This window comes from Microcaecilia unicolor, chromosome 8 (assembly GCF_901765095.1).
Source record: "Microcaecilia unicolor chromosome 8, aMicUni1.1, whole genome shotgun sequence".
NCBI classification, from domain to species: domain Eukaryota; kingdom Metazoa; phylum Chordata; class Amphibia; order Gymnophiona; family Siphonopidae; genus Microcaecilia; species Microcaecilia unicolor.
Genome location: NC_044038.1, coordinates 2,544,861 through 2,569,558, shown reverse-complemented (window position 1 = coordinate 2,569,558; position 24,698 = coordinate 2,544,861). Strand labels below are relative to the sequence as shown.

The 24,698-nt window shown below is 44.3% G+C and overlaps 1 protein-coding gene across 4 annotated transcripts in view; it reads left to right on the top strand.

The window, feature by feature from the left end:
• Positions 1 to 24,698, top strand: part of SLC5A11 (solute carrier family 5 member 11) — a 46,784-nt gene that overhangs the window by 12,200 nt on the left and 9,886 nt on the right. For all 4 annotated transcript variants that reach the window (XM_030211657.1, XM_030211658.1, XM_030211655.1 and 1 more), the window contains exons 3-11: positions 946 to 1,017; positions 4,020 to 4,124; positions 8,363 to 8,422; positions 8,984 to 9,088; positions 12,352 to 12,457; positions 13,892 to 13,972; positions 15,161 to 15,366; positions 21,810 to 21,945; positions 22,804 to 22,911. In XM_030211657.1, the coding sequence (XP_030067517.1) occupies positions 946 to 1,017; positions 4,020 to 4,124; positions 8,363 to 8,422; positions 8,984 to 9,088; positions 12,352 to 12,457; positions 13,892 to 13,972; positions 15,161 to 15,366; positions 21,810 to 21,945; positions 22,804 to 22,911 (979 nt within the window). The remainder of the gene's footprint in view (positions 1 to 945; positions 1,018 to 4,019; positions 4,125 to 8,362; positions 8,423 to 8,983; positions 9,089 to 12,351; positions 12,458 to 13,891; positions 13,973 to 15,160; positions 15,367 to 21,809; positions 21,946 to 22,803; positions 22,912 to 24,698) is intronic.

Here is a 24,698-nt window from a genome sequence, read left to right as displayed (position 1 = left end):
TATAATCTCTACCAGAGAGATAGTTGGGAATTACATTGAGCTGCTTGTGACTGATGCACACCTCACACTCTGGAAGATATTATGTATCTTGTTTCCTGGTCATTAGATTATTGCACAGAAACTTCAGACAGCCCAGAATACTGCAGCTAGACTCATATTCGGCAAATCAAAATATGAAAGTGCTAAACCCCTACGAGAAAAGCTACATTGGCTCCCACTCAAAGAACGCATCACGTTCAAAATATGTACCCTAGTTCACAAAATCATCCACAGAGACGCCCCAGCCTACATGTCAGACCTGATAGACCTACCACGCAGGAATGCCAAAAAATCATCCCGCACATTCCTTAATCTTCACTTCCCCAACTGTAAAGGTCTAAAATACAAATTAACGCATGCGTCAACCTTTTCCTACCTGAGCACACAATTCTGGAACACGCTGCCGCGCAACTTAAAAACGCTCTATGAACTAACCAACTTCCGCAAAATACTGAAGACCCATCTCTTTAACAAGGCATACCACAAAGACCAACAAATATGAACTCCAATACAAATATCCAGAACTGCCTCACAATATTTGCTTGTTAAACTACTAGTATGTTCTATCATTATCATGTTACCCAAGATCCTTCTATAATGCTAAATGTATATCTTCTTATATGCTTCCACTATTCATGATGTATTGTAAGCCACATTGAGCCTGCAAAGAGGTGGGAAAATGTGGGATACAAATGCAATAAATAAATTTTAAAAAATTGCAGATTTGAATAGATGCAATGACATGTTTAAGCAGCAATGCTCTTTTCATTGCACATTGCTCTCTTCATTGGGACCTAACGAGGTGCCTGCATAGCAGAGCTGAGGAGTGGGGGCACATTTATACTTGGTTTGGAGACCTGAGTGGAAACAAAAAAGTAAAATTGTAACTTTGTTTTCTTTTCACAGTCCATGTTTCGGACAAAGCGGAGCACGGTGAAAGGTTACTTCCTGGCTGGAAAGGACATGGTCTGGTGGCCTGTAAGTCTTTCTAAGATTTCAACTCATAAAGGATAGCCTAATATTTCCATATAGCTCCATGTCAGCAGGGAAGGCTGAGCCAGCCCTGGTTTTACTCTGCATGCAGTGGTGGAAAACTAAGACTGACTTAGCTGTCACAGACAATACTCTAATTTGAGCCATAGAGGGGAGTCTTTACACTTGTAGCCAGGGGCGAATCTGCATGGGGCCACAGGGGCCTGGGCCCCCGTAGATTTCGCCCTGGACCCCCCTACCGCCGTCAACCCTCCCCCACCATCGCCGTCACCTACCTTTGCTGGCGGGGGACCCCAAGCCCCACCAGCCGAGGTCCGCTTCCTCCTGCCACTGCCTTTAAAAATATTCCTTCAGCTGGCGGGGGACCCCAACCCCCGCCAGCCGAGCCGAGGTCTTTGAAGTTCTTCTTCGTCCTCGTGCTGTTCAACTGCTGAATCCAGTTTCAGAGTCTGACATCGCAGCACGTTGTACTTCTTCCATTTTCTTACTATGGCACCAACAGTTGTCTCCTTCTCGCCCAGCGTCTTACTGATGGTTTTGTAGCCCATTCCAGCCTTGTGCAGGTGTATGATCTTGTCCCTGACATCCTTAGACAGCTCCTTGCTCTTGGCCATTTTGTAGAGGTTAGAGTCTGACTGATTCACTGAGTCTGTGGACAGGTGTCTTTCATACAGGTGACCATTGCCGACAGCTGTCTGTCATGCAGGTAACGAGTTGATTTGGAGCATCTACCTGGTCTGTAGGGGCCAGATCTCTTACTGGTTGGTGGGGGATCAAATACTTATTTCCCTCTGCAGAATGCAAATAAATTCATATACTTTCCACAATGTGATTTTCCGGATTTAATTTGTGATGTGCTATCTCTCACTGTTACCAATAACCTACCCTTCAATTATGGGCTGCTCATGTCTTTGTCAGTGGGCAAACTTACAAAATCAGCAAGGGATCAAATACTTATTTCCACCACTGTATATTCATTGGAGAAATCCTCAAAAAACCCTGTTCTAAAACTAAAAAAGGCTTCTATTTTCAGAAGAAGTTATATGATTACTGATGACCTTATCTGTTTATTTCAAAAGCTCTACAGGTCTATATTGAAACTTCCAGAGAGCACCTATATCAGACATTGGCATAGCCATGGGGGGGGGGGGGGGGGGAGGCTAGCCTATTTTTACTGAAGCACTTGCTTCCATTTGCCATTGCTGGGTAGTATAAGTCTCTGGTGAGACCCCATTTAGAGTAGTATGTGAAATTCTGGAGACCACACCTTCAAAAAGATATGACCAGGATGGAGTTGGTCCAGAGGGTGGCTACTAAAATGATCAGTGGTCGTCATCATAAAGTGCATGGGGACAGACTCATAAACCTCAATATGTATACTTTGGAAGAAAGAGGAGAGAGAGGGGATATGATTGAGACATTTAAATATCTCCATGGCATAAATTCACAGGACACAGGTCTCTTTCAACTGAAAGGAAGCTCTGGAACGAGAGGGCATAAGATGAAGTTGAAGGGGGATAGACTCAAAAATAATCTAAGGAAATGTTTCTTTACGGAAAGGGTGGTGGTTGATGGAATGAGTGGAGGTGGTGGAGACAAGGACTGTATCTGAATTCAAGAATGCATGGGACAGGTATGAGGGATCGCTTAGGAGGAGGAAGAGAGCGGATGATATGGATGGGAAAACTAGATAGGCCATATGGCCTTTATCTGCTATCATTTTCTACGTTTCTGTCTTTCATCCCGCTCCCATCATCACCCCCTCCCATCAGTTCCAAGCGTGCCTAGAATCTTTCAATTACCTAATGTACCTGAATGTAACTCACCTTGAGCTACTACTGAAAAAGGTGTGAGCAAAATCCAAATAAATAAATAAAATAAATAATGGCCTTCACCACCTCTAGGAGCCCATTCTAGTTCTTATTATCTTCTTCTTGGAGTAGCCTAGTGGTTAGTGCAGTGGACTTTGATCCTGGGGAACTGAGTTCAATTCCCACTGTAGCTCCTTGTGACTCTGGGCAAGTCACTTAACCCTCCATTGCCCCTGGTACAAAATAAGTACCTGAATATATGTAAACCACATCAGAAAGGCGGTATATCAAGTCCCATGTCCCTTTCCCTTCTTTGATTCTTACAAAATCAGCACTAAATCCAACACTCAAAACCCCCTCTATGTGTTAGCACCAAGCTTTTCAGCAATCCAGTTAGCCACCACAACCAAGAAGGCAACTGTCTGAAATGTGCAGCCTTCCCTTTGTCAGAGAAGTCACTCAGTGCAATGCCTTTATGAAAGCTTGTTACAGCTGTATCACCAGGACCAGCATAAGTGAATCTGACACCCTAGGCAAACCTTCTGTTGTGACTCAAGGCCCTCCCCCCTCATGTTCCTCACCTCCGTTCATTACCCTCCGAGCTTTCTTCATCACCCTTTCTCTCGCTCTCCAGCCTCTACTCTTCCCTTCCCATTCCTGAGTTGTCCTGTATCTCCCCTTCACTTCTCTAACCCTATCCCAAGCATCTTCCTCCTTCTCTACCTCTGTCCCCCACATGTTCACTATCTCCCTCTTCTTTTCTCCCTACCAGGGCCTCAGTCCTCACAGTACTCTCTATCACAACTACTGTACCATCCTTCAATCCATCCAGAGCAGCAACTGGAAACCAGGGTTAGTGTGGCCAGTACGGGTCCTTGAACATGAGTACATACTGAAGACCTGCTGTGTCCCACGTCCACTAAATTTCCTGGCTTAATAAGCAGGGCCACAAATATGTTATTTCCCTACCGCACTCTCCCTCTGCCCTCAAGATTGCCTCCTTTGACGCATGAATGCTGCAGACTCGGGCATATACCTTTAGATAAGCAGAGGATGACAATTTTCACCTGGACCACGTTACTATTTACCAAGGAAATGCTTCCCTTGTCATCATTACCATTATGTACTGTAGTGAATTTTTGTGTACAAGAGCTCTTCGGTGTGTTCTCTCTGCAGGTTGGCGCGTCCTTATTTGCAAGCAACGTGGGCAGTGGCCATTTTGTGGGCCTGGCTGGCACAGGTGCAGCCTCAGGGATTGCAGTGGCTGCTTATGAGCTGAATGTAAGTATCTCAGCCAGAGACAAACAGGAAGACTCTGACCAGGTGCGGCTAATCCCGAACGGATCTCTTTTGGTCTGGCAGGATGCTCTCTCCTTTACATGTATGCCATGTATGACTGAGGATGGTGACTGCGTACGCATCACTCACGGGACTTAGCATAGCATGAACTGTTCTCCAGGAAAAGCTACTACTACTACTACTACTATTTAGCATTTCTATAGCGCTACAAGGCATACGCAGCGCTGCACAAACATAGAAGACAGTCCCTGCTCAAAGAGCTTACAATTAATAGACAAAAAATAAATAAAGTAAGCAAATCAAATCAATTAATGTGAACGGGAAGGAAGAGAGGAGGGTAGGTGGAGGCGAGTGGTTACGAGTCAAAAGCAATGTTAAAGAGATGGGTTTTCAGTCTAGATTTAAAGGTGGCCAAGGATGGGGCAAGACGTAGGGGCTCAGGAAGTTTATTCCAGGCATAGGGTACAGCGAGACAGAAGGCGCGAAGTCTGGAGTTGGCAGTAGTGGAGAAGGGAACAGATAAGAAGGATTTATCCATGGAGCGGAGTGCACGGGAAGGGGCCTCAGTCATCACAGTACTCTCTATCACAACTACTGTACCATCCTTCAATCCATCCAGAGCAGCAACTGGAAACCAGGGTTAGTGTGGCCAGTACGGGTCCTTGAACACAGCTCTGCTTCAGTTCAGAGCCAAGACGACTGTGGTGGCTAAATATGCAAATCAGTTAAGAGTAAATTTCCACTGTTATATCTTCTTTATTGCTTCAGATTCTTTAGATATCTTGGGCATCGCAGAAACTTAGCTTATCTCTACAGATATTATCTGGGTTAACGAACCCTGCCCTTGGGCCTATCAAGCAATGCCACCTAGGTGCTGGGGGGGGGGGGGGGTGCACTATGTTTATAATCTGTGAGGAATTAAATCTCTTCCCTTGTATCTTTTTTAGTCCTGGCTGTTCTGAATCCATCTTTTTGTATAATGGGACCTGAGGACTTGACTATGTTCCTCCACAGTTAATATGTACTGATATTCATTTATTTGTTGAATGCTGTTAGCCGCTGTCTGTGAATTGTGTAATTTGGGGTTTTTTTTTTTTTACAAAGGCAGGCAACACTAGAGACGCCCATAGAAATATATTTATTTATTAGGATCTTTGTAAAAGGACCCCTATGTCATTATGGGAGATCAGGTACCAGTTCCAGTCTGAGGGCATTATTGAAATTTTGTATAATTCTTATGGAATTCATTATCAGAGAATGTGGTAAAAGTGGTTACCATGGCATTACATTACATTAATTAACATTTCTATCCCAAATCAGCTTTCAAGTTCAATGTAGCTTATAAATAACTAGCCGTTAAGCCCGTAACAACGGGCTAGTTTTTTGTTTTCCTATGGCCTCCCCTCGTCCACCAACCCTGCGCTCTCCTCTGTCCTCCCCCCATGTCCAGCAACCCTCCTCTCCCCCCTTCCATCCGCTCCATCCACCCACGTCCATCAACTGTTCTCTCCCCTACCCTCCATCCTCGGGCTCCCATCCACCGCGATTGTGACCTCCTGTGCCCTGCCGTCCCCGCCGCCGCCATTTTGCCATCCCCCCGGCGTCGCCCCCCCCTCTTTCCGCCGTCGTCGTGTCATCAGTTCTCCATCGCTGCGTCTGTTTCCCTCAGTTCCGCCCCCTCCTTCCCTCCCTGCTCCCTCCTCCTCCGATTTCCATGTCCATGTCCAAGCCCTCCTCCCTATTGGGCTGTACAGCTGGTGGAGGCGGGGCTTGGACTTCTACACTCTCAGCGTTCCGACTCTACTGCGCATCTGCAGGTGAGTCGGTCACTTGCCGTTTATATGTTTGATGTTCAAACAAAAGATTAAAACTATAAAAACAAACAAAGAAAAGAACCCTAACCAAAGGATAAGAAGGAACAATGGTATTTCACAATAACAACAAAAATTTACGAAAGAAATTGTTAACAATTTTCAAAATCTACTATAATTAGCTTGGGTTCTAATCTCCAATGGTAGCGAGTTCCACCATTTTGATGCCTGGTAAGGGAAACAAGTAGATAAATCCTGCAAGGATTTATAAATAATTTTCCTACAACTGGGATAATGAAGAGTTAAAAATTCTCTGTGTTGAATGCGAGCATTCCAATCCACCAGATGAATTAAGCCTTTGTAGGGTTTTAAAAAGGTTTGGACAAGTTCCTATAAGAAAAGTCTATAAACCATTATTAAAGTGGACTGGAAAATCCACTGCTTATTCCTAGCAAAGATAAGCAGCATAAAATCTCTTTTGGTATCTTGTCAGATACTTATGACCTGGATTTAGCCACTGTTGGAAACAGGATACTGGGCATGATGAAACTTTGATCTGTCCCAATATGGCAACGCTTACGTACTTATGTGCTTATATACTTATGTATGTATGTAAGTACATATGAAAGTTTCCAGTTGTCTGCTTGAGAACATTTTAGTGTAGCCCCAATTCAGTGTGATTAAATGATTTAGAGGATATAATTAGTGCATTATTATAATAGACCCATGTTAGACTTAATTTAAAAAAATCATCTTTCTCAAAAGTTTATTGTTCTAATTATCGCCCAAACTCTAACCTGCCAATGCTTTTACTAAACTAAGCAGGTAGTACATCTGCAATTGCAAGATTTTTTTGCTGACCTAACTTTACCCGGCCAGTAACCAGGTAGGTCCCGGCTCTGTCCTGATAGTATCATGGTGGTCGGAGCATTCACCAGCACTAGCTAGTTAAGAGCTGTTAGATATGTGTTCTGGGGCTTACCAGAGGCATTTAACTGGGACGGAGCCTTCCTACCCGGTTAAGGGGGTAAGTTATTTATGTGGGCTACTATTAACATGTGTTATATTACTGCTAACCCTACTACTACTACTTATCACTTTTATAGCGCTACAAGGCATACGCAGTGCTGTACACCATACATATTAGTAACTAGGTCTTTGCATAAAATGGTGCCTGTGCTAAAACAGCATGAGTTAGTGGTAAAATAACCCATCTTAACAATAGCCCACGTTGATAACTTCCCCCCTTAGTGTGAAGAGTTTCAGATAACCAGAGCTGATATTGTGATGTCATAATACTTCATTCCACCAATAAGAGCCAACCTCATCAGTGATATCACAATAGCTCCATTGTCCTGTACTTGGCTCACTTTTATTCCATATAGCAGTGATTTCCACTTCTAGAGACATCTCTCTTTTTTCTTTAATTAAGGTGGGATGTTATTAATATTACTGTTAACCCCAGTTATTACTAATTAGGTCTCACTGTATGAGTTAGTGATAAAATAACACATCTTAATGGTGTCCCACACTGATAACTTCCCAGAGTTTGTTCACCAGAGCTGATATTGTGATGTCATAATGCCTCTTCCACCAATAAGAACCAACCTCGTCAGTGATGTCACAATGGCTCCATTGTCCTGTACTTGGCTCACTTTTTATTCCATATAGCAGTGATTTCCACTTCTAGAGACATCTCTCTTTTTTCTTTAATTAAGGTGGGATGTTATTAATATTACTGTTAACCCCAGTTATTACTAATTAGGTCTCACTGTATGAAATGGGACCTAATAGTTTGAGTTAGTGATAAAATAACACATCTTAACAGTGGCCTACACTGATAACTTCCCAGAGTTTGTCTCTGTTCACCAGAGCTGATATTGTGATGTCATAATACGTCATTCCACCAATAAGAGCCAACCTCATTAGTGATGTCACAATGGCTCCATTGGCTCACTTTTATTCTATATAGCAGTGATTTCCACTTCTAGAGACATCTCGTTTTTCTTTAATTAAGGTGGGACGTTATTAATATTACTGTTAACCCCAGTGCTACACTGTATTTTTGTCTTAAGCTGCAGGACAAAACTGGCACCACTTTGCACTAGGAGATGGACTGACCCATGCCAGTAAGGTCCTTCTGCTGTCCCTAAAATTGTGACACTCTAGGCACCTGCAAAGTTCACCTAACAGAAGAACCGGTCTTGTAGATGCTTCTATAATGATGTCCTTAGTATGTTATGCTGATTCTTTTACTTTCTGTTAGCTGCTTAGAAGTGTAATGATACTCAAGTTATATTAAATTTATTTATTTGGATTTTAAAGCTGCCTTTCGTAACACAGTGGCGATGGTAATGTTGACAGTAATTCAGCAGGGCGCTCACTGCTTCCTTCTGGTTTTCTCTGCAGGGGATGTTCTGCGTTCTGCTCTTGGGATGGCTCTTTCTACCCATATACATTTCTTCTGGGGTGAGCATGTGAAAAAGCCCAAAAATGACAATTAACCTTTTCAAATGTTGACTCATGAGGTCATAGGAGCCAGCTGTGTGGTACTGAGCACCCCCAATATTGAACAAGCTCCTTCATTGTGTCCAGAGAGGTGTAAATTGTATTGTGGCTGATATCCCCAATCATTTTTGAAATGGTGGTGACTGACTGTGCTTGATGTATATAAAAGGGATTTAAAATACTTCTGTTGCTATTTGTGCCGTGACAAGCAATCAGAGTCCAGATCCTGAGCTGCGCCCACTATATTTAAACTTTTGATAGTACAGAAGCCGAGGAATTTTTCTGTAGGTTTACAGAAAGCTCATATCCTGTTTGTACATCAAGGGGAACAGTGTCTCTCTTCTGCTTTGTTGTTACTTCACATGATGCATGTCCAAGAGTTCCGCAACTGGCTACACTTATTTTTGATGACCAATCAAATGTCCCAGATGTAGTTTGTGTCATCTCATTCATCTTTATCTGATGACTATCAAACCAGATCATACGAAATTACTGATAAACTGGGATTGTATGTTCCTACAGGTAACCACCATGCCTGAGTACCTGAAGAAACGCTTTGGAGGAAAGAGAATAGGGATATTCCTGACCGTGCTGTATCTTTTCATCTACATATTCACAAAGATATCCGTAAGTGCTACTACTACTACTTAACATTTCTAAAGCGCTACGAGGGTTATGCAGCGCTGTACAGTTTAAGAACAAAAGACAGTCCCTGCTCAAAGGAGCTTACAATCTAAAGGACGAAATGTCAAGTTGGGGCAGTCTAGATATCCTGGATGTAGAGGTATAATGGTTATGTGCCGAAGGCGACATTGAAGAGGTGGGCTTTGAGTAAGGATTTGAAGATGGGCAGGGAGGGGGCTTGGCGTAAGGGCTCAGGGAGTTTATTCCAGGCATAGGGTGAGGCGAGGCAGAAAGGGTGGAGCCTGGAGTTGGCGGTGGTGGAGAAGGGTACTGAGAGGAATAAAAAAAAATGGCAGGGGATAAGAGCTAAAGTGGGATCCTATTATCAAAGGCAGGAGTGAGTGTTTGACAGTGGAAATGTAAATGACACCAGAGCAATAAAACCATCTATGTGCAGAACAGCATTGCGGACATAGAGATGCACATAAGGAATGCAGACGAGTCCAGTGACCAGTACTAATTCTTTTCTGCACAAAATATTGATTCTGCTGCTAGAAAGAACTAAACAGATGGGCGACCTTTCAAGATGTTAAGAGTCTCCTTTCACTCACCCTGATCTTTAAATCTTGAATGAGTAACTTCCTTCTTTACAAACACTTACAAGCTGTTAATGAACAGCCCGGAGGTGTCTTGTTTCTCAGTTTGTGTCTGAAATGTGTTTTCTCTGCAGAAAATTAACCTTGAGTTCACTGGGGCTCTGAATGAGTTTCAGTAACCATTAATTTCTTACTCAAGAATGTTGCATTGTAGGTGATCCCTTTCCATGGGCCACTACAACCTCTGTGTCTCTCCATCCAAGACTCCAGTGAATCTGCCCCTACCCCAACCATCTTGCATTCGGAGGGATAGTCCCTCATTTTGGTTAAATAAGACAAATACCTCTTCCCCCCCCCCCCCCCCCCCCCGATATCCAGCACTATTTAAGTGGCCAGGAATGGCTTTAAGCTGGTTAAATAGCGTTTAGCTGGCTAACCGCAAATATTCAATTTGAGATATTTTATTATTATCAGGATTTATTTACCGCCTTTTTGAAGGAATTCACTCAAGGTGGTGTACAGAAAGAATAGATCAAACATGAGCAATAGGCAATGACAGCAGTAAAAATATTAAAAAAACAATACAAAGTATGGCATGGAATACTACTTACAATGTCAACACAAAACATAATAGAACATTTTAATTGACAGCGTACGGTATAAGCAAAGATGGAACATATAGATAAGTACATAAGTAATGCCACACTGGGAAAAGACCAAGGGTCCATCGAGCCCAGCATCCTGTCCACAACAGCGGCCAATCCAGGCCAAGGGCACCTGGCAAGCTTCCCAAACGTACAAACATTCTATACATGTTATTCCTGGCATTGTGGATTTTTCCCAAGTCCATTTAGTAGTGGTTTATGGACTTGTCCTTTAGGAAACCGTCTAACCCCTTTTTAAACTCTGCCAAGCTAACCGCCTTCACCACGTTCTCCGGCAACGAGTTCCAGAGTTTAATTATGCGTTGGGTGAAGAAACATTTTCTCTGATTTGTTTTAAATTTACTACACTGTAGTTTCATCGCATGCCCCCTAGTCCTAGTATTTTTGGAAAGCTCCATCTCTTAACATCTGCCTCCCTTCCCTAGCATTAATCCCTGCACCTCTGCCTCCCCCTTTGGCAGTTCATTGAGTGACAGGAGCCTGGGCTGCAGCTCCCTACCATAATGCTTCCACCTTGGTACCAGTACCATGTTCATGCTTATAACTCATGGAGAAGTAGGTAGAGCAATGGGGAGGGAGCTGTGCACAGAATCTTCACATTTTCATATGGGGGTGGGTGGTTTGGGGATTTCTGCCAGCAAAGTTTCTATGTCCCACAGCACCTCTGTCTCTCTTAAGCTGATGGAGCCTGAGGACATAAGAATAGCCATACTGGGTCAGATCAAGAGTCCAGTTTGCCTAGTATCCTGCTTCCAACAGTAGCCAATCCAAGAATCCCAAATAGTAGCAACATTCCATGCTACAGATCCCATGGCAAGCAGTGGTTTCTTCCATGTCTATCTCAATAGTAGACTATGGACTTTTCCTCCAGGAACTTGTCCAAACCTTTTTTAAACCTAGATATGCTAACCTCTGTAACCATATCCTCTGGCAACATGTTTCAGAGCTTAACTATTCGTTGAGTGAAAAAATATTTCCTCCTGTTCACTTTAAAAGTATTACCATCAGTTACCAAGCTCTACCAGTGGCTCTTCATCTTTGACTGGCTGGGCCTGGATACAGCATTTTTTGCCACCCCTCATATCGTGGCAAATCCAGGAGACTGCCTGGTTTATCTAGTTGTAAATCTGGACCTATTCCCAGCCACCTCCCCCAAAGCAGTAGTTCAAAATGAGAATGGATTTATCATAATTTGACTGAGTCTTTGCCACTTCCCCATTCACCCTAATTGTCATCCCATTTCTTTGTGTTTCAGCCAGCCCTGATTAAAGAAGTCTTGGCAGGCAGGTTTAGAGGAGGTGCAGCCATAAACTGAACAGGCCTGGAAAGAATCAGACAGGTTGGCAGGCAGGGGCTGGGTACCAGGCTTACAGAACCTGCCTGCCCTGGAAGACCACCCATCATGCACTGTCCTGTGAGTGCCGGGACGGTCTGGGCGGAGCTTGGGCAGCGCCAGTGTGTGGGTTCTGGTAGGTTAAGGAATACTTATTGGCTGGTGCAACTGGAAAAGGTTTAAGGATGGGCAAATGATCCATCATGCGTGGGATTGTTAGGGCAGACCAGGACATTATATAAGTACATAAGTAATGCCATACTGGGAAAAGACCAAGGGTCCATCGAGCCCAGCATCCTGTCCACGACAGCGGCCAATCCAGGCCAAGGGCACCTGGCGAGCTTCCCAAACGTACATTCTATACATGCTATTCCTGGAATTTTGGAGTTTTCCAAGTCCGTTTAGTAGCGGTTTATGGACTTGTCCTTTAGGAAACCGTCCAACCCCTTTTTAATTGTGCTGCTCCCACTCGGCTGAAAAGTCATTCAGTTTTGTATTCTGAAACTTCTTGTTCAAGTTTCAGTGTGTACAAACCTCTGAGCCCTTCAATTGCAAACACTGTCCATTTTGCTTCCATTCCAAAAGCAGATTTTGTGGGCTTGGCCTGGGGGCCTGGGGCTGCAGGCACACAACTTCGTTTTTCTGTTCCTGACCCTGTCCCTTTCTGCACAGGTTGATATGTATGCCGGAGCCCTGTTTATCCAGCAAGCTTTGCACTGGAACCTTTACGTCGCTGTCATCGGTTTGCTTTTGATCACAGCCATCTACACTGTTGCAGGTATTTATTTATGAAATGTATAACCTTCTCTATCTGCCATACAATCAGAATAAAACATCAGATGACACAGATTTCTCACCCTGTCATAGAGATTACTCTACGTTCCAAGCCTGCTGTATTCTCCGGCATATCTGCCTGTTCCCATCACACCAGTCTATAATTTCCCGGATCTCCTCTGGAACCTTTTTTAAAAATCAGAGATACATTGGCCACCCTCCAAGCTTCCAGTGCCATGCTTGATTTTAAAAATAAATTACATATTACTAACAATAATTCCGAAGGTTCATTTTTCAATTCTATCAATACTCTGGAATGAATACCATCAGGTCCAGGAGATTTGCTACTCTTCAGTTTGTCAAATCGCACCATTACATCCTCTAGGTTTATAGAGATTTCATTCAGTTTCTCCGATTTGTCAGCTCTGAATACCATTTCTGGCACCTGTATCTCCCACATTGTTGAATAGATGGAAAATGCAACAGGCATATGCCCTCAGATCTTAACGATTGTGGTGGTCTGTAGAGATTTATATCACTTTGTCTATATACTATGGGGAATCACCATTCAGTGCTCAGTGAATTAATGTTAACATTTTCATTTCACCATTCAAACTACTGGAAGCCAATGCAATGCAGCCAGGTGAGGAGAGATGTGTTCAAAATGACATGATCCCAACAACAGATATTTAGTCACATTCTGGACTGTCTGTAAGGCTGTCAGCATTGTCCTTGGTAATCCTAGATACAGTGAGTTGCAGTAATCCAGCCTTGAAATTACTAAAGTCTGTTAAACAGTTCTAAAATCGTCAGCACACAAATAATCTCATAACCCTTGCAACACATCAATTTAAAGAAAATATCTTTTATCAGTAACTTCACTAAAAGCAAAGGATCAACATCTGAGAGGCCACTGCAACATGATGTGTCCTTAACTTTATAACCTCTGGCCTACCTAGTGCCAAAGTTAATGGCCAATCAGTAGCACTTTTTGTGTTCTTCAAAGACTGAAAGTTTCTTCTATCTATCTCGAGGGCTCTCTACAGTTTCTGTATCTGAGTCTAAAATCAAGGCCTGGCAAAAAGAGCACAGTTGTCTTTTCTCACAAAAACAAGCTGTTATTTTCCATTCTCTTCTTGTGAAGATCCTCTGAAGGCCTGGCCTCCATCCTTCCATGGAAGCTACCTGATTTGTGAGGCCAGCCAGCATCTATATTGAATTTTGTCCCTGGACTTTGGCTTTCGTAAGCCACCAGATGCATTCTGGGATTTGTCATATCTGGTTTTCCACTTACCAAACTGATGATATGCGAAAGGCAGAAAGATTAGGGAATGAGCAGATTACCTGATGGTGGGGGAGGGTGTGCCAGTGGGAGGCAGGAGTGGGGAGTGTGACGGGCTGCTCTCTCTCTCTCTCTCTCTCTCTCTCTCTCTTTTAGGTGGGCTCGCAGCGGTGATATACACAGATGCTCTGCAGACAGTGATTATGGTCATTGGAGCACTGATCCTTATGGGTTTCAGTAAGTACTTAACTCTCACTGCCAGACTGTCTCTTACCAGTGTTGCTGCAGGCTCAGGATACCACTCAAACACCACCAGCTAAACCCACTTGTGGTAGAAGGGGCCTAGGCTCTAATGAGTTCAAGGCCCAGTCAGTCTCCCAGCCCCTCCTGCCACAGTGCAGGCCTCCCCACTCTGCTGCTTTACCCTTTTTTCTCCTGATCCTCTGGACTCATCTCCCCTTTCCTAAATTCCTATATGGTTTTGCATTGGGAGGCTGCTGTGTGGAATATTCATAACCTTTCTTTCAAGAAATGTTTTTTGTTAAACCTGAATCTTACTCTTTTCAGTCACATGCTGTTTCTTCTTCTGCTTCTGAGCAGGCATCAATGTTCACACCCAGTGGCATAGCAAGGGCGGGGCGGTCCACCCCGGGTGCACGCTGCTGGAGGGTGCAGAGAGCAGCCGCGCGCCTGTTGGCTCTGCCGGTTCCCTGCTCCCTCTGCCCTGGAACAGGTTACTTCCTGTTCCAGGGCAGAGGGAGCCAGTGGAGCCGACAGGCGAGCGGCTGCTCTCTGCACTCTCCAGCAGCCAAGAAAGTACCCGGGGTGGGGGTGGGGGGTTTGATGCACCAGGGGAGGTCATTGCACTGGGGGGGGGGGGGGGGGGTCATTGATGCACCCAGGGGGGGGGGGTGCGCAGCGGTGATCCACCCCGAGTGGCAGCCGACTTAGGAACGTCACTGTTCACACCTTCAATCAAGGTGCAATGTCTGTAGGATTTGTGCTACCATTTTATAAAAACACTTAGGCGCCTAGGTGTCTTTATGAAATAGATGAAAAATAGGCCTCCTCTCCACCTCTGAACAAAGGCATCCTGTTATACAATTACTTCTGCGTTATTACTGGTGTTCCAGTATTATCATTGGCTTCTGATGACTGCTTCCTGTGTTCTGATGACTGCATCCTGTTTAATTGTTGGCTTCTGATGACTGCTTCCTGTGTTACTCAGATGACTGCTTCCTGTTTAATTGTTGGCTTCTGATGATTGCTTCCTGTGTTATCATTGGCTTCTGATGAATGCTTCCTGTGTTCTGATGACTGCTTCCTGTTTAACTGTTGGCTTCTGATGACTGCTTCCTGTGTTCTGATGACTGCTTCCTGTGTTCTGATTGGCTTCTGATGACTGCTTCCTGTTTATGCCCTTAGGTTTTGTGAAAGTTGGTGGTTTAGATGCCCTGGAGGTGAAGTACTTTAGTGCTATTTCCAGCAATTACACTGGAAACGGCAGTTGTGGTTTACCCAGAGAAGATGCCTTCCACATTTTCCGGGATCCTGTGACATCTGACCTTCCTTGGCCAGGAATCTTGTTTGGACTGACCATTCCATCTCTTTGGTACTGGTGTACAGATCAGGTATTTTGCAGAGGACACACGTTGCCTCACTGCTTGCAGTGCTGCTAGAACCTAGGCTTAGAGTTGCCAAGGGCTGAGACCAAATAGTAAGGTTTTTCAGGTGGTGTGTTCCGAATACAATCTGGATGTTTGCCTTTGCAAAGGAAAACACATAAAGTGATATATACCTTTCAGATTCTGCTGAACTCCTGGCTTCACTGCTGCCTTTGCCCAACTTCATCTGGCCACTAATTAACTTCTGGTGCCCCAGTCCCCAGCTCCACTTGTGATTCTTCACCAGCACTGCTGCACAAGTTACCAGCCTTAGCTTTCCTGCTTCTTCACACCCTACACCTTGCATCTCCTCTCCTGCCCCCCAAACATCTGCCTGTGCATCCTCTCACTCCCAACATCTGTCTACTTTATTCTTCCTTCTCCAGGATCAGCTCCATCTAGCCTCCCATCCCCCAGCATCTACCTCATCCTCCTTCTCCCTCCATCTCAGCATCTACCGCATGCCTCTCCTCTCTTCCCTTTCCCAAGCATCTGCTTTCTGCTTCCCTCCCTGCTCCCTACAGCTCTGCCTCCTCTGTGTTAGTATACTATAAGCATGTTCAAAATGCGGGATGTTCTGGCAGAAATGAGGCAAAGTGGTAGGAGCAGCAGTACAGGTTTCTACCACTCTGGCATTAACCATGGCTCCTCCAGGTTTTCATGCAGCAGGACATGCTCTGCTCCCAAGTTTTAAGAACATAAGAATTGCCATACTGGGACATACCAAAGGTCCATCAAGCCCAGTATCCTTTTTCCAACAGTGGCCATTCCAGGTCACAAGTACCTGGCAAGATCCCGGAACAGTAAACAGATTTTATGCTGCTTATCCTAGAACATGCAGTGGAATTTCCTAAGTCCATCTTAATAATGGCTTATGTACTTTTTCTTTTAGGAAATAATCCAAACCTTTTTTAAACTCTGCTAAGCTAACTGCTTTTACCAGATTTTCTGGCAACAAATTCCACAGTTTAATTACTTGTAGAGTGAAGAAATATTTTCTCCAATTTGTTTTAAATTTACTACGTTCTAGCTTCATTGCATGCCCCCTAGTCCTAGTACTTTTGGAAAGAGTAAACAAGCGATTCACGTCTACTCATTCCATTCATTATTTTATAGACCTCTATCATATCTCACCTCAGCTGTCTCTTCTCCAAGCTGAAGAGCCCTAGCCGCTTTAGCCTTTCCGCATAGGGAAATCGTCCCATCCCCTTTATCGTTTTCACCGTCCTTCTCTGTACCTTGTCTAATTCTACTATATATATTTTTTGAGATTCGGTAACCAGAACTGCACACAGTATTCGAGGTGTGGTCGCACCATGGAGCGATACAAAGGCATTATAGCATTTTCAGTTTTGTTTTCCATTCCTTTCCTAACAATTCTTAACATTCTACTTGCTTTCTTAGCCATAGCTGCACATTGAGCAGAGGATTTCAACATATCATCAACGATGACATGTAGATTCTTTTCCTGAGCAGTGACGCCTAATGTGGAACCTTGCATCACGTAACTATGGTTTGGGTTCCTCTTTCACACATGCATCACTTTGCACTTGCTCACATTAAACATCATCTGCCATTTAGGCGCCCAGTCTCCCAGTCTCGTAAGGTCCTCTTGCAATTTTTCACAATCCTCTTGCGATTTAACAATTTTGAATAACTTTGTGTCATCAGCAAATTTAATTACCTCACTAGTTACTCCCATCTCTAGGTCATTTATAAATATGTTAAAAAGCAGCGGTCCCAGCACAGACCCCTGGGGAACCCCACTAACTACCCTTCTCCATTCAGAATACTGACCATTTAACCCTACTCTCTGTTTTCTATCTTTTAACCAGTTTTTTAATCCACAATAGAACACTACCTCCTATCCCATGACTCTCCAATTTCCTCTGGAGTCTTTCATGAGGTACTTTGTCAAATGCCTTTTGAAAATCCAGATACAAAATATCAACCGGCTCCCCTTTATCCACATGTTTGTTCACCCCTTCAAAGAAATGTACTAGATTGGTGAGGCAAGATTTCCCTTCACTAAATCCATGTTGACTTTGTCTCATTAATCCATGCTTTTGAATATGCTCTGTAATTTTGTTCTTAATAATAGTCTCTACCATTTTGCCCTGCACTGACGTCAGGCTCACTAATCTGTTCCTGGGTTCACCTTGCATCTTGGACTGTTAAGGTCTGAGGAACCCTGCTGGCCTCAATGCTGCAGTCTCTCTGCTTTCTGCTTTACTTCTTACTGGAAGGGTCTGGCGAACACTGCTGGCTCCTGCTGCAGTACATGAATGGAGAAGACCTTTGCATGTGCAAGTGAGATCCCCTCTGATTCTCTGAGTGCACTTAGTGGGTCTGAGGCTGTAAATTACCTGTATAAACCTTGTGGCTTGAGGGCCACATTGGGGTAGGATGCTGGACTAGTTAGGAAATATGGAAGGAAGGGATCCCCTGACAGAGATACAGGTAACAAGGGTCCCAACCTACAGAGATGTGAGGAAGGAAGCTGACTAGTGGAGATACAGAGAAGGAGGTCCCCCAAGAGAGAGACAGGGATAGAGGAGATCTGCCTAGTAAAGAGAAAAACAGGATCCCTAGTAGAGATATGGGAAGAAGGGGGCCCCTAGTAGAGATATGAAGAGGGAGGGCCCCCCTAGTAGAAATATGAGAAAATGGGGGGGGGGGGGGGGGCTAGTAAAGATAAATTGAAGAAGGGGATCCCTAGTAGAGATATGAGCAAGAAAGGGGTTTCTCTCTCAGAAAGTGCCTCATTGAAGAAAAGAATTCATTAGTGGTGAGAAACGCCGATTTTTAAAAAGGGTTCCAGGGTGATCTGGGAAATTACAGGCTGACGTCAGTGCCGGTAAAGTAGTGGAAACTATTATAAAGAATAAAATTATGAAACCCATAAATAAACATGGTTTAATGGGACATAGTTAGCATGGGTTCAGCCAAGGGAAGTCTTGCCTCACCAATTTGCTTCATTTCTTTGAAGGCATGAATAAACTTGTCAATAAAGGTGAGCCGGTTGACATAAAGGGGCATTTTCAAAAGGGACGCCCAAGTTGCGATTTGGACGTCCTTGCAAAACGGCTAAATCCAGGGTCGGGGAAACCCGTATTTTCGAAACAAGATGGACGTCCATCTTTCGTTTTGAACATACTATCAGAGATGTGCAAATTTGGACGTCCCTAGATTTGGATGTCCGAAGACATGGACATTTCTGACTTTCAGCAATTTTCTAAACCAAAGATGTCCATGTCAAAAACGTCCAAATGCAAGCCATTTGGAGGTAAGAGGAGCCAGCATTTGTAGTGCACTGGTCCCCGACATGCCAGGACACCAACCGGGCACCCTAGGGGGCACTGCAGTAGACTTCATAAAATGCTCCCAGGTACACAGCTCCCTTACCTTGTGTGCTGAGTCCTCCAACCCCCCCCCCCCCAAAACCCACAACTGTACACTACTACTATAGCCCTTACGAGTGAAGGGGGCACTTATATATGGGTTCAGTGGGTTTGTGGTGGGTTTTGGAGAGCTTGCTGTTTCCTCCACAAATGTAACAGGTAGGGGGGTATGGGCCTGGGTCCGCCTGTCTGAAGTGCACTGCAGTACCCACTAAAACTGCTCCTGGGACCTTCATGCACTGTCATGGAACTGAGTATAACATCTGAGGCTGGCACGACATATTTTTAAAGATATTTTTTGAGGGTGGGAGGGGGTTAGTGACCACTGGGGGAGTAATGGGAGGTCATCCCTGATTCTCTCCGGTGGTCATCTGGTTATTTTGGGCACCTTTTGTGCCTAATTTGTAATAAAAACATGTCCGGGTGAAAACGTCCAAGTGTTCGTCAGGGACGTCCTTGCTTTTTTTGATTATGGGTCAAAGACGTCCAAGTGTTAGGCACGCCCAAGTCCCGGCTTTGCTACGCCTCTGACACACACCCTTGAAATTTGGACGTCCTTGCGACAGACTGCAGTTGGAGACGTCCAAAATCGGGTTTCGATTATACCGATTTGGACGTCTCTGGGAGAAGGACGTGCATCTTCCGATTTATGTCGAAAGATGGACGTCCTTCTCTTTCGAAAATGAGCCTGATAGTGTATCCAGATTTTCAGAAAGCTTTTGACAAAGTTCTTCGTGAGAGAAAATTTAAGAGTCATGGGATAGGAGGTAGTGTTCTGGTGTTGATTAGGAATTGGTTATTGGACAGAAAATAGAAGGTAGGGTTAAATGGTCATTTCTCTCAATGGAGGAGGGTGAACAGTGGAGTGCCACAGGGATCAGTACTGTGACTGCTGCTATTGAACATATTTATAAATGATATGGAAATCGGAACGACAAGTGAGGTGATTAAATTTGCAAATGACACAAAACTATTCAAGGTTGTCAAAACACATGTGGACTGTGAAAAATTGCAGGAAATTTAATGAGGACAAATACAAAGTGATGCATGCTGGAAAAAATAATACGAATCATAGTTACCTGAAGCTATGGTCCACCTTGGGGATCAGAAACCAAGAAAGGGACCTGGGTGTCATTGTAAATAATACGCTGAAATCTTCTGCTCAGTGTTCGGAAGTGCCCAAAAAAGCAAACAGGATGCTAGGAATTATTAGGAAAAGGATAATGAATAAGACTGAAAATACTATAATGCCTCTGTGTTGCACCATGGTGAAACCTTACCTAGAGTATTGCATTCAGTTCTGGTCGCCATATCTCAAAAAAGAGATAGTGGAATTAGAAAAGGTTCAAAGAAGAGTGACCAAAATGATAAAAGAGATGGAACTCCTCTAATATGAGAAAAGGCTAAAGAAGTTAGGGCTCTTCAGCTTGGAAAAGAGATGAATGAGGGGAAATATGATTGAGGTCTACAAAATCCTGATCGAGTAGAAGTGAATCGATCTTTTACTACTTCCAAAAGTACAAAGAGTAGGGGACATTCAAGGAAGTTACATGTAAATACTTTAAAACAAATAGGAGGAAATATTTTTTCATTCAACAAATAATTAAGCTCGAACTCGTTGCCAGAGGATGTGGTAACAGCAGTTAGCGTATCTGGGTTTAAAAAAGGTTTGGACAAGTTCCTGGAGGAAAAGTCCATAGTCTGCTATTGAGACAGACATGGGGAAGCCATTGCTTGCCCCGGGATTGGTAGCATGAAATGTTGTTTCCCTGTTGGATTCTGTCAGGTACTTGTGACCTGGTTTGGCCACTGTTGGAAGTTCATAAGTAATGCCACACTGGGAAAAGACCAAGGGTCCATCGAGCCCAGCATCCTGTCCACGACAGCAGCCAATCCAGGCCAAGGGCCCCTGGCAAGCTTCCCAAACGTACAAACATTCTATACAAGTTATTCCTGGAATTGTGGATTTTTCCCAAGCCCATTTAGTAGTGGTTTATGGACTTGTCCTTTAGGAAACCATCTAACCCCTTTTTAAACTCTGCCAAGCTAACCGCCTTCACCACGTTCTCCGGCAACGAATTCCAGAGTTTAATTATGCATTGGGTGAAGAAAAATTTTCTCCGATTTGTTTTAAATTTACTACACTGTAGTTTCATCGCATGCCCCCTAGTCCTAGTATTTTTGGAAAGCGTGAACAGACGCTTCACATCCACCTGTTCCGCTCCACTCATTATTTTATATACCTCTATCATGTCTCCCCTCAGCCGTCTCTTCTCCAAGCTGAAAAGCCCTAGCCTCCTTAGTCTTTCTTCATAGGGAAGTCGTCCCATCCCCGCTATCATTTTAGTCGCCCTGCGCTGCACCTTTTCCAATTCTACTATATCTTTCTTGAGATGCGGCGACCAGAATTGAACACAATACTCAAGGTGCGGTCGCACCATGGAGCGATACAACGGCATTATAACATCCTCACACCTGTTGTCCATACCTTTCCTAGGATACTGGGCTAGATGGACCATTGGTCTGACCCAGTATGGCTACTTTTATGTAGTTAAGAAAGTGCTCTGCTCTCACTTACCCCTCTACTCCCTTCTCTAAACTGTAGTGCCACTGGACTCCCTTAACCCTTAACCCCACCCCCTTGACATCCAGCAGCTGATATTAATGGCAGCAAACCTGGCACTGAGATCCACAGTCCTGGCATTATGCTCTCAATCTAGTCCTTCCACACCAAGCAGGTCTTCAGGCAGAGTGTGTCTTGCAGTGAACAGCTGATCCAACAGCACTTTCCCAGCCCTGAGCCATAAGACTGGCCTTGTTTAGGTGTGTTCTGAATAAAACATCTCTCTTAAGTGTTGAGGCTCAGCAGCATCCCTGGTTTTCTAGTCTCTGTTTACCTGTGTCCTCTTTCCTCACTCTCTAAACACTGTGTTAAGACTTTCCAAGCTGAGCTTTCTGAGATACACCGTCTGATTTTCCCTGAGCCTTGGGCTTTTTCCTTCTATGCAGGTGATCGTTCAAAGGTCTTTGTCTGCTAAAAACCTGTCCCATGCCAAAGGGGGCTCGCTGCTGGCTGCCTATCTGAAAGTTCTGCCTCTCTTCATCATGGTGCTGCCAGGAATGATCAGCAGAGTTCTCTTCCCAGGTAACAGTGGAAGTTCCTGTCTGTGTCTTTCTTGCACACTTCTATCCAAATTTTCCAGAGGACTGGCATAGGGTACTAAGCAGGGGCGTAGCCAGACAGCAGATTTTGGGTGGGCCTAGTCTTGTGGGCACCAAGTGTTCTCCCCCCCCCCCACCCCATGCGATGAGGCCAGTATCAGCAGCTTAGGAAGCTTAGACTGCTGAAGTGGAGAGCAGTGTTTTCAGCACCATCAGGGGGAGGGTCTTCAGCTGGCGGAGCTTGGGATCCCCACTAGCTATAGCATTAAATATGTGCTGCTGTTGGGTGGGCCTGAGCCCTAAGTGGATGGGCCCCGGCCCACCCAGGCCCACCTGTGGCTATGCCACTGCTAAGCCTTTAGCCTCCAGGTCAGTGAGTACATTTAGCTCTCTGTGAGTTTGTGACCAGGAGAAGAGAGACGGAGTTTGAAAGAAGCAATTTCCTAGTGCTTGTTCAATGTATCAGTGTTTCTGTGCTGCAGCTGCTGGAACTCTCTCTCCCACAAAAATGCGTTGGTCTGATGATCGGGTTCATTTTCAAGCTGATGTGTCTTTGGTTTTCCACCTATGTCAAATCTGGTCCTGTTCTGCTATATTTCAAAGAGTTATTCTGCCCTTGGACAGACATTTTCAACCCCTTTCTAACTTTCTGTTGGGTTGCAAAAAAAAGCAAAAAGGCATCTTTTTTTGCAGTTCAGAGGACAATAATCCACATAGAACACTCTTTATTTTGTCATCTGGACTTCTTGCTTTCTGTTTTCTTGTCTCCTGCAAGCACAGCTTTTCTGTCTGTGACACTGTGTTTGAGACTGGATTTTTACGTATTTCTTACTTGCTTTAGATATGGTCGCCTGTGCTGATCGAGAGAGTTGTAAGAGTATCTGTGGCAACCCGTCAGGATGTTCCGATATTGCTTACCCAAAGCTAGTTATTGAGATTCTACCTACAGGTAATAATATTCAGTAAACCAAACAGAAAAACATCCAGCCAATGTGTGATCAAGTAGGAAAGCATGCAGCCAATCAAAACCTAATGTGTACCTGAGATGGACAAAGGGAGACACCTTTAAAGCCTGCTGTTCTGCACAATCTTTCCTAATCCCACCAAGTCTAAGATGCTATTACTAGTATTTATAGCTGTAAAGCACTGAAGCTGGATCTCTGGTGTAGGCAGAGAAAGAGAGTGGAGTGCCTGTCCTGAGGAGCTGAGAGTCAGGGGATGGCCAGGGGAAGATGAGTGAAGCAGCCTGGGCTGAACACACAGTGCGGTTTTTCCAGCATAAAAGGTGCCGGTACTCAAATGCTAGGCCACCCTTCAGGGATTGGGTGATCACATAGAGACCCAACACACAATAGCCAGGCCCCCTGCAACCAGTCACAGAATCTATGGCAAGGCAGAATTGGTGTGTAGGGCCAGAGCTCTTTCATTAAAACTTGGGGATCAAGGGTCAAATTTAGCAGACAATGAAAAAGGTGCCGGTACTCAGTACCCCCAAGTACCCCCTCAAAAAAAAAAGCCCTGCTAGTACACATTGCACTAGGATGGGAGTCTGAGCGTGACTGACTGCTTTCCATTTTTGGTTAGTACATGTTGGGTCTTTAGATTTGCAACATAGATTATTAGGTGGAGGTTATGGGGTGGCTGCAGAGGGGCATTTTCTACACTCCTCCCTTAGATCTTATAAAGTCTGTCAAGTTCTATTCAGGAAGCCCCTCTTCCCCCCCTGCCCCCCCACACTGCTGTTCAATACCGTACCTTAGTGCATCCTGTAATTATTAAAGGCATTTCCATGGGTAAAACATAGAAATAGGACTTTTACAAAGTACCCTGACTATATGAGGGTAATTCTATAAGGGAGCGTAAACCCTGTATCTTCCTTCTCGTGCCTTTCTATAAGTTAAACCCCACTGAGCTGGCTATGCCTGGTTAGTAATCGGATAGGGCCACTGAATATCCCCTCTGACTGCCTAGGTTAGAGGTGGTTCGGGGGCAGAGCCAGTACATAACCAGTTAGCAGAGAAGTTCAGTCTGCTAACTGGTTAAGTGAGCAGATAAAGTTTGGACAGCGGAAAGGCACCAAATTAACTTCTACATATCCTTGAATACTTCGGAATAGGAGGTAACACGATCATATCAAGTGACATCTAACTCGTCTACTTCAGCCGCATGGATACCTGAATGTGGAGTCCCGCAGGGATCCCCTCTCTCGCCGACTCTATTCAACTTAATGATGATACCCTTAGCCAAACTACTATCAAACCAAAACCTCAACCCATACGTATACGCAGACGATGCAACGATCTACATCCCATTCAAACACGATCTAAATGAAATCTCCAACAATATCAACCAAAGTCTCCAGATCATGCATTCATGGGCAGATGCATTTCGGCTGAAACTTAACGCAGATAAAACCTAATACTCACCTCTCAACACAACAAGAACAAATTTACAGCCATCAACACACCAAATTTGAATCTTCCAATTTCAGACACCCTAAAAATTCTTGGAGTTACCATCGATCGACACCTAACACTCGAGAACCACGCGAAAAACACAACCAAGAAGATGTTCCACTCTATGTGGAAATTAAAAAGAGTAAGACCTTTCTTCCCAAGGTCAGTTTTTCGCAACCTGATACAATCTATGGTGCTCAGTCATCTAGACTACTGCAACACACTCTACGCCAGCTGCAAAGAACAAATAATCAAGAAACTTCAGACAGCCCAGAACACT